Below are 17,316 nucleotides of genomic sequence, written 5' to 3'. Positions count from 1 at the left end.
TCTAGATAATAGTACTAAAAAGCGCATTTATACTGACACATGATCTGGGTTGGTTGTGAGTATACTACTACTACCACTACCACTACCACTACCACTGCCACTGCCACTACCACTGCCACTGCCACCACCACTGCCACTGCCACTGCCACCGCCACCGCCACCGCCACCGCCACCGCCACCGCCACCGCCACCGCCACCGCCACTACTACTACTACTACTAGAGTTTACCATTGTTGTTGTCGCGTTGCCTTCTCTGTACACAAAATTGTCAAGCAGTCAGTAAAGGTTGATACATAATGTCGGATACGAACTCTGAACGACTGGAGGAGACTGATATCAAAGTGGCTCGTTCTGTATATCTTGCTTCAAGCTCAAAGGTGGTTTGTCTTGACTGAAATTATTGTCTCCGTCATACTGTTGAAAGTGCATCATCTGATCCCATTATACAATTTTCGCATCGCAGTTGGGAAAAACTACACGAAGTATCGCGCAGTGACAACACAAGACACGTTCGAAGCGCTTTTCCAGCTACCGACTACAAGTTTTGTATTATTTGTCAACAAAATACCAGCAAACGAAAACGAACGAAAAGTCGTCTCGTTTCCTGTGAATTGGACACCGGTGCCAATCGCCTTACAAAGGCCGCACAACTACACAAAGATGAGCGTTTGCTATTAGCATTACAAGGAGATATCTATGCCAATGAGGTTAGATACCACCGATCTTGCTACGTCCGTTTTACAAAAATAACTCATTAGGCAGTTCCTGATGACGACGATGGTGATGCTTGCACATCAGAATCTGAAGACGAAATTATGGCAGCCGACACCGAGGCATTTAGTGTAGTGACCAGCATCGTGCAAACACGCATACTAGAGCGTCGACAGGTTATTCGTACCAAGATATTGCGAGATGTATTTTCAGAAGCAATCTCGAATCCTACGTATCGGACAGAAATACTGAAAAGACTTGAGACGGCGCTTTGGCCGGAGAACGTTTGTCATTTTGGTGCTCGAAAAATTAGACCGAAGGAGAGGTGGTACATGCATCAGACCTTAGAACTGGAGAAGTGCTTCGAGCTCTCCTAGAGTCGTCTTCGGTATCTGGATCCTAGCATCCTCGGTTTCTTCAGCTTCGCTTGCTGTTACACACTCTGTCACACCATCTGCGAAATTGTATCACGCAGCCATGAAACTGCGTTCATCTGTGCTCAACCTAAAAAACGAAATGCCTCGGCTACCCAGGGCAATTGACGTTGCAGAAAAGGACATTAGAATTCCTAGCGATTTGTACAATTTTCTAGCGTGGATTCTAGGTGGAGGGAAAAACTGCGTTTGATTTTTACGTCGAACACTCATCCCGAGTGGAGACTGATGCACGGATTCATCGATTAGTAATGTCTTCTGCTCAGATATAGTTTATGCAACACACAACGGTCGAGTCAAAGCGCCCTAACATATCGCTTTATCCACTGCAATTCCTCATCTCATGGGAAACACGACAATTCTCTCTCTGGTGAACAAGTTCGGGCATTGTAGTTCGCGCACACAGCTGGACGAAGTTGATACGGCAGTAGCAAAACAACTACTTGAGGAGAGAGTTTATGTCATACATTCCCAGTAACATTCAGCTTGGTCGACCTGCAGTCTTTTGCTTCGACAATAATTATCCTAGAAGAGACGTTGTCTGGAAAGAGTTCCACCCACTGTACTAATGGTATACTAGTGCAGCGTAGTGCAAGTACCGCTGTCATTGTGAAACCGCGTAGCTTTGTGGAACCGGATAATGTCAGAGGATGGAATTCGAACGCACTGGTTTCGTGAACCAGCTCCTACATGTACATGTGATCACAAAGAGGCTGACACGAGAATGTTTGTTCATGCCAAACATTCATGTTCGACGGAAGGTGGTCAAGCGCAGACTGTCGTGATATCATCGCCAGACACTGATGTCGCAGTCATTGGAATTTACATTCATTCTCTATTGATGCCAGATTATTGTGGTCGACTGGTACCAAAGAACGTAGACGAATTATTGATTTAGGAGCAATTGCAAACAGCTTAGGTTAATTAAGATCTTGTGCGTTTTCTGGGTGCGATACTACGTCATGTTCTAGAGGGAAAGGTAAACGAGCCACTTTCCACCTCATACAACAAAAAAATTGGATTCTGTTCGGCTGGCAATGTCTGGCTTAGAAAACTCATTGCCCTGCCGTGACGACGTTATAGAACGGTGTAAGGCGTCGATATGCCATTTGTACAAGCTACCAATGTGCATGTCTTGCTTTCGGTTTGGAATGAACGGATGTTTGCGGGTGTTGCAATTGTAAAACAAAAGCCAGAAAGAGTCCAACACTCTAGAATCAGAGAAAGTTAACTCCACTTCCGCAAAGTTGGACGATACAGCACTACCTTCTGACTTTGATGAGGAATCTGATTCAGAGTCTGATATTGAGTGACCATAATACTTTTATAGATTAATCGCAGTGTATACGATGTAGTACTTGCTGCAGTAGTTGTTTTAGCTTATTATAGTTAACGTTGCGCAACGAGTTCATCTGCTTATCACTTAATTAATAAACGGAGTAGTGTAAATACAATTATAAACAACATTACCTAAATCAAGAAAACCCTGTGAAAGCCCAAATTGCGCTCCTTACGACGGTCTGGTGTTCAAGGCTTCACTTGATTGATATGCTCGGAAATTGATATGCTCTAGTGCAGGTGGCGACGCTGCCAACATTTAAAATATTCATGTACTACAACATCTCTTTACATCCGTATTAGACAACCTTTGTATACCCGAGGGGGGATAAACACGCTACGAACTTCCGCACAAGGACTACTTCTATCCGACCGTTGTTGCCGTCGATCGGTTCAAATATAGCGAACGTCAACGACGTCAAGAGTTTGCCTAAATCCGCTTCTGCACGTGATGCCCGGATGTGGTTCTGTGATTTCGCCATTAGGTCTGTAGAAGCCGTCCACACTGTAGAGAAAACCGTGAACGTACGTGACGAAACGTCTGCTCTTGTCGACAGCTGAAATGTTGACGTGAGGTGACGACAGTGCAATTTTAATTAGATTACGTCACATGGTCAGGCTCACTCGTGACGTTCTCGACGTATGTTTCGCACTGGTTCTATTCAGTTTCGTCTGTTATTGTTCACAAAGTGTGTTCTCGGTATTGCTAAGCTTCCAGATGTGGGTATAGTTTCAAGACTAAATTCAATATATCATCTAATTTTCGCTGTATTACACTTATACATAGCAGATCTATGTATAGCGATATATAAGTTGATATTGAATTTCTGATGTGTGGTATTGACTTTCGGTATTATATTTCGTGTGTGTGTGTGTGTGTGTGTGTGTGTGTGTGTGTGTGTGTGTGTGTGTGTGTGTGTGTGTGTGTGTGTGTGTGTGTGTGTGTGTGTGTGTGTGTGTGTGTGTGTGTGTGTGTGTGTGTGTGTCTCACTCGCAACAGAATGTGTAGATATTACTTCACTCTTTCAGTCTCTTCTCATATCACATCAAATCATTTCTGCTCTTCATCAGAATATCAGGCCAGTTATTGTTCTAGTCAGTGTTCAAATTTTATGGCAGACGTAGTTATCATTTTGGCCACCACACAAAGCTTTCAGTCGCCAAGGAGTTTAATACTTTTACATATATTTCATAAATACCAAATAATGAACTGATTGTTCTGGCAAGTAAACGATATCTCAGGATGTCACTCACTCTCAGTCTGACCTATTCTACTCTACTGCATAGAAACTATAAATTATTGGGTCCACCATAGCTATCTTGAGTGATTTTAGTCGTCAGGATGGCAACCTCGCTGCTATAAGTGGTTGTCAGACAAACTCAGTTAGTCGTCAAATAACAACTTAACGACCACTTTTTCAAACACTGTCCAGTGTATGCTACCTACTGCAAAGGTATGCTGTAAACTTTATAAGCTTTACCATCTGAATGCAACCAATTACCGGCATGATAAATAGTAATGCTTGACAGCTGTGCTGCAATTATAAAAGAAATTGCTGTAAATAACCTCTACTAGTAGATGACCAATGTCATACTAGGCCGACAAAGCAAGTAACCAAACAACTGAAGCATTTAAACCATGTATCAACATACAATTAGATTCTTCAAACTTGTAGAAATACATGTAATTATGAACACTGGATTATGGCAATTTGGCCTGTATCTACTACATGCTGCACTCCTCGACATCATGAACTGCAGATACAGAGCAAGACTACACATGTAGGGGTTAATACCTCAATTACATTTTCAATATACAAGTTACATATTACAAGCTCTCTTACGAATAGCTCTACAGACACCTTATAACAAACAGCAATACGTTTCCATAATGCTTGGCTCCATCCCCAGGATGAGTTGTGCATAAAACTCACTGGTACATGTATTACCTGAATAACTTTAGCACTAAAGTGTGTCACCATTTCAAGAGCATATAATGCAGTTATGTGCAGCAATAAGTCTATACTGTATGACAACCAATATACAGAGAACACTTGTAATTTGTCTTGTAGCTATAGTCTACATAAGCCGTAGTGTGTGAGCTGCAGTATACCCACACATATACCAAAAGTTGACAAAGTAGATTCACTACCAGATACAACTCGTACAACTCACATGTAGAAAGCAAATATCCAGCTAGTTGCTGGAATGTTACCATTGCATAAAATGATTGCCTTACACCAATTGCAACAGATGCATAGTAAAAATGCAATAAAAGCCTATCAACAAGCTACTATTAAAGAACAGTCCATAGATAGGAAGATAGAGTCACTACTACAGTCCTTCACTAGCAACAGCCTGCCTGCATGATTATACATTAAACATTCTAATTCCCATTACCTCGGTTTTCAGCACCTGTTGTTTTGTAAGCTGCATTGTCAACCAATAATCCTTGATAATGTGAACTTGTGCGAATGACGGTGTCTTCATACAGTGGAGTCACTGGTATGCCAGTGTCAGGTATTGCTTCATATGTAAGATCATCAAGTGCTTCCCTTTCGTGTTCTTCCACTGCTGTAGACAGCTCCTTTACACTCCTAAAAACCCTCAGTTCTACGTACAATACTGTTAACTGTTGAATTTGCATAATCAAGGCTAATCTGGCAAGTTTGCTTAAAAATTTTTGAATACAAAGTTTGTGTCAAGCTTAGATCTTTCTATTATTGTGTGTGTGTGTGTGTGTGTGTGTGTGTGTGTGTGTGTGTGTGTGTGTGTGTGTGTGTGTGTGTGTGTGTGTGTGTGTGTGTGTGTGTGTGTGTGTGTGTGTGTGTGTGTGTGTACATATTAGTATACATGACTGCAACAACACGTACTTTGATTTAACATTTCCACCAGACTGTTTTCTCCTCAAAATAACGATCAATAGAATGATAACCATTATGCTAATTCCAAGTATCACTCCAACAGCAATAGCAGCTATTGTACCACCTGGGAGGCCACTACTCTTGCCTTCAACTGCAATATCTAATCAAAAAATAAAACCCATCAACAACCGCACGCAAACAAGTTTAAAACACAATTAAACATACAAACAGCAAGGAAACACAAAAATATTCATACCGACTGTAACTTCGTTTGATGTTAACTCATTAACTTTGCAAACGATGATTGCCTTGTTTAGCTCTTCTGTGTATGTCACAGTCAAGACGTTGTCTTGCACTGTAATGGACCCTGTGCTTGATACAACTTCATTATTAACCTTCCACTCAACTGGTGGTGGTGGTGGAGCACCACTAGAAGTTACACATGTAGCAGTGCCAGGTGCATCTTTGTCAACACGAAGTGTCTCTGGTGGACGAAGTACGATGGCAGTAAGTGCTAGAACAGGCAAGTAACAATATGAAAGTCCAGGTAAAATAGCTTTCTCAATACGTTCAAACATATATACAAAAATTAATGTGACTGTACCAAACGACAACCACACAAGCAAACAGACATGCTGACAGACAGGCAACAATGACTAAACTTTTTAGACAACTGCACCATCTAAGTGATAGTCTCTAATTAGCACCAAGTGATTCAAGTTATTTTGAGTATCTCAATCGTTTGACATAAACATCATGTCCATTTCACCTTTCGTTTCAACTTCTGCAGTCGCCTCCCACTCTTGACCATTAAGAACACTTACGACAACTCTGATTGTGTACGAAGTCTTGGGATTCAATCGTTCTACCTTGTAAGTGTCTATCTCTTTTCCTACAGTTTCACTCAAGTTGGTCCCCCAATGTACAGTGATTTCTGTCCCAGTACCCGGGGCGTTACCAATCTGCCAATGAACTTGGACTGTTGTCTCAGTTGTTGTGCCGATAGTAACAGTAACAGCTGAAACAAACGGCCACATACATCAAACACAAAATGCAACATCTATTCAAGCAAATACAATCTCCACTAAATGCATCGTGTGTGCATGAGAACAAACAGAGATAAAAATATCTATACAAATGGCTCTACATTCCATGCTGTATGACCGACTAGCCCAGACTACCAAACATGTCTCTGTTATTATTACCACTACAGTACATCGATGCAGGAACCAGTAAAGCTAAAATTACTACATTTATGTAGCCACCCTTTACTAATTACAACGTTCTTACCTTCAGTCTGTGTTGTTCTCTTAATTTCATCAGGATCACCATCACCATTGACATTCCTAGCAGTGACTCTCACTGTGTACTCCTGTCTTGGCATGAGTCCTTCAATAAGAGCCGTTTTTTCTTGCTGATTTTGTTGAAATATTGTGAAATCTCCTGATGCACCAGCACGGTACTCAACTCTGTACCCATCTACACGTACATTCTGTCCTCCAGTGTCTGTTGGTTCCTCCCACTTAACATTGAGACTGTTCTCTGTTACCTCTGTTGTGCCAAGACTGGTCACCTTGCCTGGTACTAACCACAAAACATACACTACACTTATGAACACGCAATAAACAAGTAGAGTTTACACATATTATCTCATATAGCCTAGTCTTGTACCTGCCTCCAAATGTAACTACCACTGTATAAATTAAATCATGCCTGTCTTTACTGTTCATATTCTTTTCTACTTTCTGCCTACTAGATTACAACGAGAGGCGACTCTACTGTAGTTCTCATTATAGACTTCATCTGTCACACTCGCAAGTGCATGGATTCAAATGAGACCGACTAGTCACACTTGCAATTAGAGGGCCGTGTACCAGATTACACATCTATATCTATTTCATTGTTTGTACCTATAAATACCAAAATCCAGTTTAGCAAATACGCTCTGTTCCTACTAAGTTCTGATCTAAATTGATATGCGGCAACTACAGATTGATAGTGTATGCTAATAGATTAACTCAAATCTAAATCAAGAAAGTTGATTTCTACTATACGACATGTATAGCACCAAAGAAAACCTTGTTCTTGAATCTATAAGAATATACAGCCAGCAACAATGACAACATATGTATGTACAAAATCAATACAAGATAAACATATTTTACATTTAATACTTAAATTACATTTCCAGATCACAAGTGTCGACTAATGAAACAAATCAACAACTGTACAGAAGTTCCTGTGTTCTGAAGTATCCTCATTAGTAAGACAAACTAATTAAATGTAAGATACTGTTAAATTGATCATACATATTATACTGCTCATTACCTGTTGTTTCAGTTGTAAACGATACTTTGTTTGATGGAGGTGATCGATATGGTCCTGAGTTTCTTGCATACACTACCACCTTATAATTAGCACCTTTCAATAAACTAGTCAGTGTCCCTGATGTGGCAACTCCATCTGTATCTTGTGATTTCTCCTGATTATTATAACTGTAAGCCATCTCATAGTATGTTATGTTGCCTTCATTGCTGGCTAAAAGACTTTCATTGACAATCTAATAATTGAAACAAATAGTTGTCAAGGTTATCTTGCATATACAAGAAGTTGACTAACTTTCCACGTGAGCTTTGCTAATATGGCTTTAACTTCACTATAGCTAAGCTCAGTTGGACCAAGAGACGGAGCTACAGAGCAAGACGCCGTAGAATGTTCAACGACTGCAAGCATTATATACTGAGACGTCAAACGACGGAAACAAACAAGCAAACGTGCAAGCAGACGTAACAACAATGTCCACATACATAACCAATAAAGCACACTGTTGTGTTGTACATTAGCATTTCTTGCCATTAGGATGTGTTATCAGTTTTTCTATGTCACTGAATTCGCCTTCTCCAATAGCATTCCTGGCTCTCACTCTAAAGTCATAATCAGTCAATGGTATCAATCCCTCGACCAGCTGTTCTGTCGTAGTTCCTCCATCACTGAAGTTTCCAGCAATCATCCAATCACTAGATCCGGTCTGTCTATAGATCACTTCATATCCATCAATTGGACTGAAGTTCTCAGATCCAGCTGTCCATGACAAAGTGATAGAAACATTTGTTCTTCCGTTAGCCGTCAAGTTAGTTGGTGCATCAGGTGGAACTAAAATATAAAATGCCAAATTTTATAACAATATTGCTTGTGTTCGTTTCTTGAGACAACCAACTAACATAATTTCTAGTTAGAGTCCCATATATACCTTGCTAGCTCTCATCAAACAGCAACCCAGAAAACCCTCACCCACAATGTAGTGATCACTAAGCAGGTGCCAACTTTTCTGACCCACATGTACTGCTTAGTATCTACACATTGCTAAGCAGATGGGCTACTATTATTACAAGATATCCACTTCTCTAACTTTTAGGACAACTGAGCACATATTCAAGTAAAGAGAGAGTTCAGCAGACAATGAACATCATTAACAAAACTCATTGTGTTTGCTTTTGCTAGCTCTGGGACTAAAAGCTCTTAGCAATATGAAACCTGTTACTTTCAGATGTAATGTTCACTCACATAATCTAATTACCTACTACACCCACACAAATTCACAATACTCACTAACATACACTGTCCCATACTCATCTGTCCTAAACATAAAATAAGTAGTGTAGTCCAACCTATGTCATTCTGACAATAATTTCTTTAAAAATTCCATTCGTTCACTTTCAATCATCCATTTCAACTTCCTTGTTCCAAGAAGTCCAGGAAACCATCTGTCTAATTGACAGTAAAAACTACAGTGACTTTCTAAAACAATACAACAAAAACAGTGCTCCTGCCTCACAAGATAGGGTTGGAGCCAAGCCAGTCAAGCAGCTGTATTTGCTAGAGTCTTATTAAAATCACAATCTCATAGCCATACTGAAATGACGTTGAACTGATAGCAATGACCTTCTGCCCTCATTCAAAACAATTCATCCTTAGTCATTCAAAAACAATAAGCAGTAATGCTCTGAACTATGTCAACATGTGGGATCATGCACTTGGAATGTTCTTTGAGATCTTTAAAAGTGTATCAGTGAATGGGTAAGAGTTCTCTACTGTCACCTGTGATGTAAAACATCCTCAAACGGATGGCTCTAACAACCAAGTAATTACCACCTTATAGTATAACTTACCTCTCACTTGAAGAACAACTGTATCCATGTCCACTCCTGCATCATTCTTTCCTTCACATGTGTAAGTGCCCGTGTCGATTTTCTTTGCAGATGTGATAGTCAATATACTGCTTCCTTGCTCACCAGCCTTTTGCATTTGGTCATCATGAAACCACCAAATTCCTGGCACTGGAATGCCTGAAGACTCGCATCTAAATATGATGTTATCCATTTGACTGATTGTGTAACTGTTTTGTCCGTTTAGAATGAGAGTATGAGGAACAGCTACAATACAAAAATGTCAACATTCAACACTTGTGCAAATAGCAAGATTGACAAACTAACAGACAGACAACCAAACATTAGAACACAATATGTCTATATGTATTGTCTACACACCCACAAGAAAACTGGCTAGTGACTGTAAACACAAGTATTCTCTCTGGCACAACCCAATTGGCATGCCAGCCCCTCAAGCAAAGTATAGATCCAACATCACAGCTATATCTTCTAAGTATTACACGCACATATACTTACATATCATGTACATAATACAAGACTTCATAAGCCCAAGTTACAGAAAATAACTATAAACATTACTGTATACTGTTCGTTATACTCCAAACTCTGTTTCATGAGAGTGCACTTTTCCTCCCAATGTGACAAAAAACACAAGCCAAGTACACACCAAATATAGTGTTTCCTAATGTTCATACATGCATTTATAAATATGCCATCTGACCTACAGTGCAAACCTATTATATTTTTATCCTAGATATTATACAGTATGCATGTCAGTAAGCTACAAGTGTCTACCTACCCCAGAGCACTCCAACAACATATATATTTGTATAAAACGCGAGTATTAGCATATCTAGTTCTCAATAATTCTTCTATACTTACTGTACACTGATGCAGTAGTCTTGACTGATAATGTCGCAAGTGCACATCATTCCTAAAGTGCACACAGTTTGTGGTCATAAAGAAGTTGCTTCCAAGAAATCAAGCATCAACCCCAGTGTGGAAAATAACGGTAGGACATAGAACAATGTCCCACCAAAATGTGTTGTTTGTTTGACTAACTACTGCACTAGTGTTGGGATGTGTTTGGACAAAACATCCACCTGTACGTATATGATAGTGTAAACCTTGTCTCTTAGCACGTGATGGCTTTCCAATGGCGTAATTGTCATATTCATGAACTTACATGTGCATCCTAGCATGCTTTATCCAGAGAGAACCTCAGCTGACCATACAAGAGTGTCCTACCAAGGCTCAGTCTGTCCGAGCCAAAATAATTCCCTATTTTCCACACTGAACACTTTAGAATCTGTACTACTGTACTACTGCCATGACTTTAATTCATTGTCTTTTCCTTACTAAATACTTCAACACATCTCACCACGTCTGTTGGCATTTAGTTGATGGATGTCTGAAGTCTCAACACAATCTGTGTTAGTCTTCTGTGCTCACGAACAGCTAAGGTCTTCCAGTCTTTCATTCCTCACTAATCCATATTTGTGGCCGCAAGTGGTCGTTTCTTCCAGCTGTTTCTCCGAAAGTCTTGCTAAGCTTGGCTTAAGCGTGTCTATTATTGTCAGAGGGGAATATGAACTGTAGGTGGCAGTCTGTGGTGTGGTTGCAAAAACACCAAGGCATGTACCCTAATTACCCGAGGCCCGGATTTCCGGGTGAAGGGTATAGTAGTTGTTCGATGACCGGGCGACCGTATATATAGTTGGTTAGCGCAGATGCAAATGAAGCTATTCTGACCAATAGACGAGAAGTGGTGTCATTTCTGTCAGTAGCAATTTGGTGCTCTTCATTGCTTCGCCAACTCCTGCTGTTTTCTTTACTCGATGGCATTGTATAAATTCTGAATGCATGAACAGGAGTAGCTTTCAAGTTTGTTTATGCTGGTCACATGTCTCTACCTTAGCTCTCAAAGTTCCAGGATCACATCCACACAAAATGTAAAATGTGACAACTTCGTACCACATAACTGACCCTCCAGAATACATAGTCACTGGCTTGCTGGCAGTCTTTGCCTGCTTGTGAGGTTCATGCCAATGCCAACTTTGATTACAAAGTTCCCTCCTTGGTAAACCCTTCCCCGCCCAATTTAAATCCTAGCTTAAACACTAGACTATGCACATAGAACTTTCTCTGTAGGACGTACAATCTAAATTCATCCAGAATTGCCTGTGCACACAAGTGACATCCACAGCAAAGAAAAAGAGCTAAATGCCTGTATTAGACACACCTCATTTCAAGCAAAAAATTAGTAAAACAACTACAGTTGGTCTATCTACTGGCACACCTCTAGTATGTCAGTAACATTCTTTGCCTTGATAAATAAGTGACTAGATAAAGACATATAAAAAGCACATATATACACAACACAGAACTAATGTATATAGCCACTTAACGGACAAAAGGCTTCACAACAAGATATCATACAAAACGATTACTCACTCTGAACTGTAAAATACACTGTCCCGCTTCTACGTCCAGCCTTGTTTTCACCAACACACTCGTATAGTCCAGCATCAGTTTCTTTGACTTTGTCAATAGTATAGCTCACAGTTTTTGTAAGTGAGGCATTTTTCAGTATCTGTCCTGTTTTCTGCCGTCTGATGAACAGGTAAGAAGAATCTGGTTTAGCTTCAGGAGATCCACAAGTAATCGTCACGGAATCCGACAAGTTGGTATTGGGAGCAGTAAACTGACTGATGGTAGGAGCAACTGAAACAGAGCGTTTTGTGTATATTAAAATGCACTACTTGCGCGCGCACGCACACACACACACACACACACACACACACACGGACAAATGGATATGCCCTTCGGAAAATTCTGAAGATAGCACCCCTTGCCTATTTCTAGGTAGGGACCACGGTGCTACTCGGAGTTGTAGGCTGTGCTGACAAACCCCTTGATGTGTGGCCAGAGCATTAAAGGACACTGACTTTGGCGCAGCCGCGGGACTGGACCTCAAGTCCACACGTACCCGTATATACTACGTGATGTTCTGCCAAGCCAGCGGTCTAGTCAACCCCCAGTTAAAGACTAGGTACTCATGTATACTCGAGTCGAGAGAGGCAATTGTACTCTCTAACCAACTGAGCTACAGATGACACACACACACACACACACACACACACACACACACACACACACACACACACACACACACACACACACACACACACACACACACACACACACAGTCATTGATATAAAAGAAATCCTGAATAAAAACTAGTTGTACGATATCCGTAGGCGCCTTGCGTTCGTAACATGTCCAATGGAGTTTTCAGACCGTCTACTGAAACGCCGAGTCCTAGCTAGACAATATGTATTTGTTGAAACCCTAGCTGTCATGGAAGTAAACATGCAAACTTCCTAGTAGTCTAGATTACGTCTAAAGGCTTGGTATAGGTAGTCGTCGTTTTACAATCATGATCAAGACAATTGAAATGTACAGTCTAGGTATGCACTCAGTTCCGTTGTAATGACAGTGGTATGGTATTTACTGACATAGAAATTGATATCAGCAAACATTGACTATCAACAGTGTTAGATGCAGCACAGTGTAGTAAAGGATTGATCATACTGTAAGTATGGGATGTGTGAATAGTTGACAGTAGGTGGCATTCAACTCCTGAAGGTGTTTCTTGGTTGTCAAGTACACACAGCCCCAACTATAATACAAAAGAATGGGGCGACGAAACTTCATGAAGCATTTTCTTCGCCGTTTGGTCACTTGCATGAATTGTTCTTAGACTCATCTGTAGTCGGACATGGAATCAATTCTTTAAGGTAGGTCTTATCATGAAACGTGGTCGTGGGGAGGAGAAATTTGAGATTTGTGTACAGACACACACACAGACATACACACACACACACACACACACACACACACACACACACACACACACACACACACACACACACACACACACACACACACCAAAAGCTCGATGGAGAGCCATATAGGACCACGCCCATTTCTGCTGTGCAGCCTGCTTAGAAGCCTCGCTATGCTCGGCAATCCTATACTATAATACACATACTATAATACGCGAACGCTCGGGAACGCCCACTTCAGTCTGTCCACATGTCCACATGTCTGTCTGTAACGCACAGATTGACACGACGCCAGTCTCCAGGCTCACTTTTGCGTGTGTTTGTGTGTAGCGGAACATGCGTCTTCTTTGCAGAAGTGGCATACAACAATACATTGCCACCGCCCAGATTGCCACGGCCCATAGGGGCGGGTAGCACTAGTAATTCAATAAAATCTTTCTTACCTTAAAATCCCTTTTGGTAAGCCATGCATGGTCACTTAGGATGAGATCAACGCCCCATCCATAATTTCTGTTCATATTAGAATCACTGCTTCACCAGAAAAATATTCAGATTCTAGAGCCCGGTTCACAATACCACGCTGACGTTGACGCTGACGATGACACTGACGGTGACGATGACGCCAGCGTGAGCGTCATATTGTGAACATGTCAACGTCGACGACGATCGTCGCAGCGTTCGTCCAGCGTCCTTGACGCTGGAGTTGACTGAAGTTCAACTCTAGCGTCGATTCCGGAAGTGTACCACGTAACCGGAAAACACGTGATTACTTTCTACAAATCAAAGAACAGTCCTATTAAATCCCGGATTTGGCATGGAGTGTCTAATCGACAGCGTGCAGAGTTATCCTTGTCTTTGACGCGTGCATGAATGCAAAGACCTGCCGCCTTCGCTATAGGATTGGTCTGACTCACATTTGCCGTTGTTGAGATTCTCTAGCTCTACGCCTACAACGACGAATGAGAAGTAGAAGAATTACAAGTTCTTCGTCCGTCTGTGATACATACGTGGTGTCACAATAATGTGCGGTAGCATGCGCTCGACGCTCGAGTATCCAGACAGGTGCTGTGCTGACCAACGTCTCATGACGCTCACGGGAAATTATTGTGAATGGTACAACGTCATCCTTAGCGTCAGCGTCAGCGTCTGTGTCAACGTCCAGCGTCATCGTCAGCGTCGTATTATGAACTAGGCTTAAGGATATACGGTATCAGGAAAGCGTTGCATTGGTATCTGTTTAGTTTGCAACGTGGAACAAGTTTGAACAGGAAGTCACGCAACGTTCCCTTTCAGATCTCATCCTCAAACTGGAGCAGACACGTCACTTGGATCCCGCAGTCTCATAGGACAACACAAGGACTGCACACACGTCTAGCGTCTAGCAACATCCAATTTCACTCACCTGCAAGCTCTACCTTACGAACTGGACCAGTATGAGTCGTAGCTCTAAGATTAGCATCTAGCACCGTTGCATAACACCGCCAATCACCTTCGTATTTCTTACTGAATCTGTCAATGTTGAGTTTTAGTGTCCCAGATTCATATGAGAGCCCAAACTTCTGTATCGCATTTCCAAAAGTGGTCTCGTCAAACGATTTAACCTGATACACAGGAATGACTGTGTCATCCCGCTTGCACCATAACGCAACACTCGCATTCTCCACGACGATGTAGCTAATAGGGTAGACAGTCCATCCACCAATCAGTGTAACATTCTCATACAGATTCAGTGTCTGACCGCCTGCATACAAAAACAACTAAAACTACGAGAAGACAAACATGAAAGCACGCAATCGCATCCGCTTTCTTGCTGCTCTGTCAACCACACCCAATCACAACACGTGCCGAGGTGAGAGCGACTGCGCTTTCTCTGCAGCACTTTACGCTTACCTGACAGCGACACTAAAGTCAAACACGTCAGTACTCGCAACACAATCATAACGGTGACGGTAAAGCAGGCGGAAACACTTCTATCCGACCGTTGTTGCCGTCGGCTCAAACAGCAAACAATAATGACGACAAGAGTTTGCGTGTTCGGAGATCCGCTTCCGCACGTGATGCCCGGATGTGGTACAAACGGAACGTGTTGAGAGGTGACGTCGAAAAACACTTTCGGTGACACACTCCAGTCTCCTACAGAAACTCCGTGCATCTGATTTCACCATTAGGTCTGTAGGAGCCGTCTACACTGTAGAGAAAACCGTGAACTCACGTGACGAAACGTTCGCTCTTGTCGCCGGCTGAAATGTTGACATGAGCGTATTGGAGTGACGACAGCGTAATTTTAATTAGATTACGTCACATCAGGCTGACTGAGGTTTCTCTCATGACCATACAACCTCGTCCCACACCTTTTCCCCGCATCTCCCACTCGTGCCGTTCTCTACGCATGTTTAGCACTGGTTCTATTCAGCTTCGTCTGTTATTGTTCACAAAGTGTTCTCGGTATTGGTAAGCTCCCGGATGTGGTTATAGTTTCAAGACAATTCAATATATCCTCTAATTTTCGTTGTATTACACTTAGACATAGCAGATCTATGTATGGCGATATAAGTTGATAATGAATTTCTGATGTGTGGTATTGATTTTCGGTATTTATACGTGTGTGTGTGGTGTGGTGTGGTGTGTGTGTGTGTGTGTGTGTGTGTGTGTGTGTGTGTGTGTGTGTGTGTGTGTGTGTGTGTGTGTGTGTGTGTGTGTGTGTGTGTGTGTGTGTGTCATTCGCAACAGAATATGTAGATATTACTTCACTCTTTCAGTCTCTTCTCATATGACATCAAAATCATTTCTGCTCTTCATCAGAATATCATGCCAGTTATTAATTGTTCCAGTCAGTGTTCAAATTTTATAGCAGACGTAGTCATCATTTTGGCCACCACACAAAATTTTCAGTTGCCAAGGAGTTTAATACTTTTACATATATTTCATAAATACCAAATAATGATACTGATTGTTCTGGCAAGTAAACGATATCTCAGGACGTCACTCACTCTCAGTCTGACCTATTCTACTCTACTGCATAGAAACAAAAAAAAATTATTGGGTCCACCATAGCTATCTTGAGTGATTTTAGTTATCCGGATGGCAACCTCGCTGGTATAACTGGTTGTCACACAAACTCAGTTAGTCGTCAAATAACAACTTGACAACCACTTTTTCAAACACTGTCCAGTGTACGCTACCTACTGCAAAGATATGCTGTAAAGTATAAGCTTTACCATCGGAATGCAACCAATTAATTACTGACATGATAAATAGTAATGCTTGACAGCTGTGCTGCATTGTAAAAGAAGTCGCTGTAAATAACCTCTAGTAGTAGATGACCAATGTCATACTAGGCCTACAAAGCAAGTAACCAAACATCTGAAACATTCAAACCACATATCAACATACAATTAGATTCTTCAAACTTGTAGAAATACATGTAATTATGAACACTGGATTATGGCAATTTGGCCTGTATCTACTACATGCTGCACTCATCAACATCATAAACTGCAGATACAGAGCAAGACTACACATGTAGGGTTAATACCTCACTTACATTTTCAATATACAAATGAAAGCTATGAAGCAATACTCATTGGGAGTAGCTTGTATCCGAAGTGGAGCAAATTTATCTTCCCCTCAACCAGTCTCGTGTACGTACACCCAGAGTGCCGTCTACACATGTACTGAAATACATCTATTAGTATTCTAGTATACCGTATATTATAGCTATATCTAGACAATATGTAACATGCATAAAACATAATAATTAATGTAACAATAAATACTATAACTGTTAATTTAATTTTCTAGTTACTGTAGAGTTGTACTATTCCTACCCAAAATGGATTTTCCTCACTCGTAACTTGTTAATGCACTCTAGCTACTCTAGAAGATTTGGCCGGACTTCTAATTTTTCCAAAGTTATCGATATGAATTCTGTATGTCTTTGTGTATCGCTCT

General features: G+C 41.2%; 3 protein-coding genes across 3 annotated transcripts; all 3 read right to left on the bottom strand.

The window, feature by feature from the left end:
- Positions 1–27: 27 nt before the first annotated feature.
- On the bottom strand, positions 28–2,965 carry LOC134177696 (serglycin-like). The gene is made up of 2 exons (XM_062644476.1): positions 2,829–2,965; positions 28–253 (listed from the first exon to the last, which is right to left on the bottom strand). Exons 1-2 carry the CDS (start codon positions 2,963–2,965, stop codon positions 28–30), a joined length of 363 nt encoding a protein of 120 aa, XP_062500460.1.
- Positions 2,966–4,525: 1,560 nt separating this feature from the next.
- On the bottom strand, positions 4,526–8,203 carry LOC134177064 (collagen alpha-1(XIV) chain-like). Its single transcript, XM_062643768.1, has 8 exons — positions 8,155–8,203; positions 7,967–8,037; positions 7,676–7,907; positions 6,638–6,931; positions 6,117–6,365; positions 5,604–5,861; positions 5,357–5,507; positions 4,526–5,080 (listed from the first exon to the last, which is right to left on the bottom strand). The coding sequence occupies exons 1-8, from the start codon at positions 8,201–8,203 to the stop codon at positions 4,870–4,872; spliced, it is 1,515 nt and encodes a 504-aa protein (XP_062499752.1). The 3' UTR covers positions 4,526–4,869.
- Positions 8,187–15,400, bottom strand: LOC134177065 (hemicentin-1-like). Its single transcript, XM_062643769.1, has 5 exons — positions 15,256–15,400; positions 14,768–15,106; positions 11,971–12,240; positions 9,517–9,780; positions 8,187–8,500 (listed from the first exon to the last, which is right to left on the bottom strand). The coding sequence occupies exons 1-5, from the start codon at positions 15,302–15,304 to the stop codon at positions 8,187–8,189; spliced, it is 1,236 nt and encodes a 411-aa protein (XP_062499753.1). The 5' UTR covers positions 15,305–15,400.
- Positions 15,401–17,316: the final 1,916 nt, after the last annotated feature.

The sequence above is a fragment of the Corticium candelabrum genome, chromosome 3, assembly GCF_963422355.1.
Source record: "Corticium candelabrum chromosome 3, ooCorCand1.1, whole genome shotgun sequence".
Classification (NCBI taxonomy): Eukaryota; Metazoa; Porifera; class Homoscleromorpha; order Homosclerophorida; family Plakinidae; genus Corticium; species Corticium candelabrum.
The sequence above is the reverse complement of the archived record's forward strand: the minus strand, read 5'-3'. Positions and strand labels throughout refer to the sequence as shown.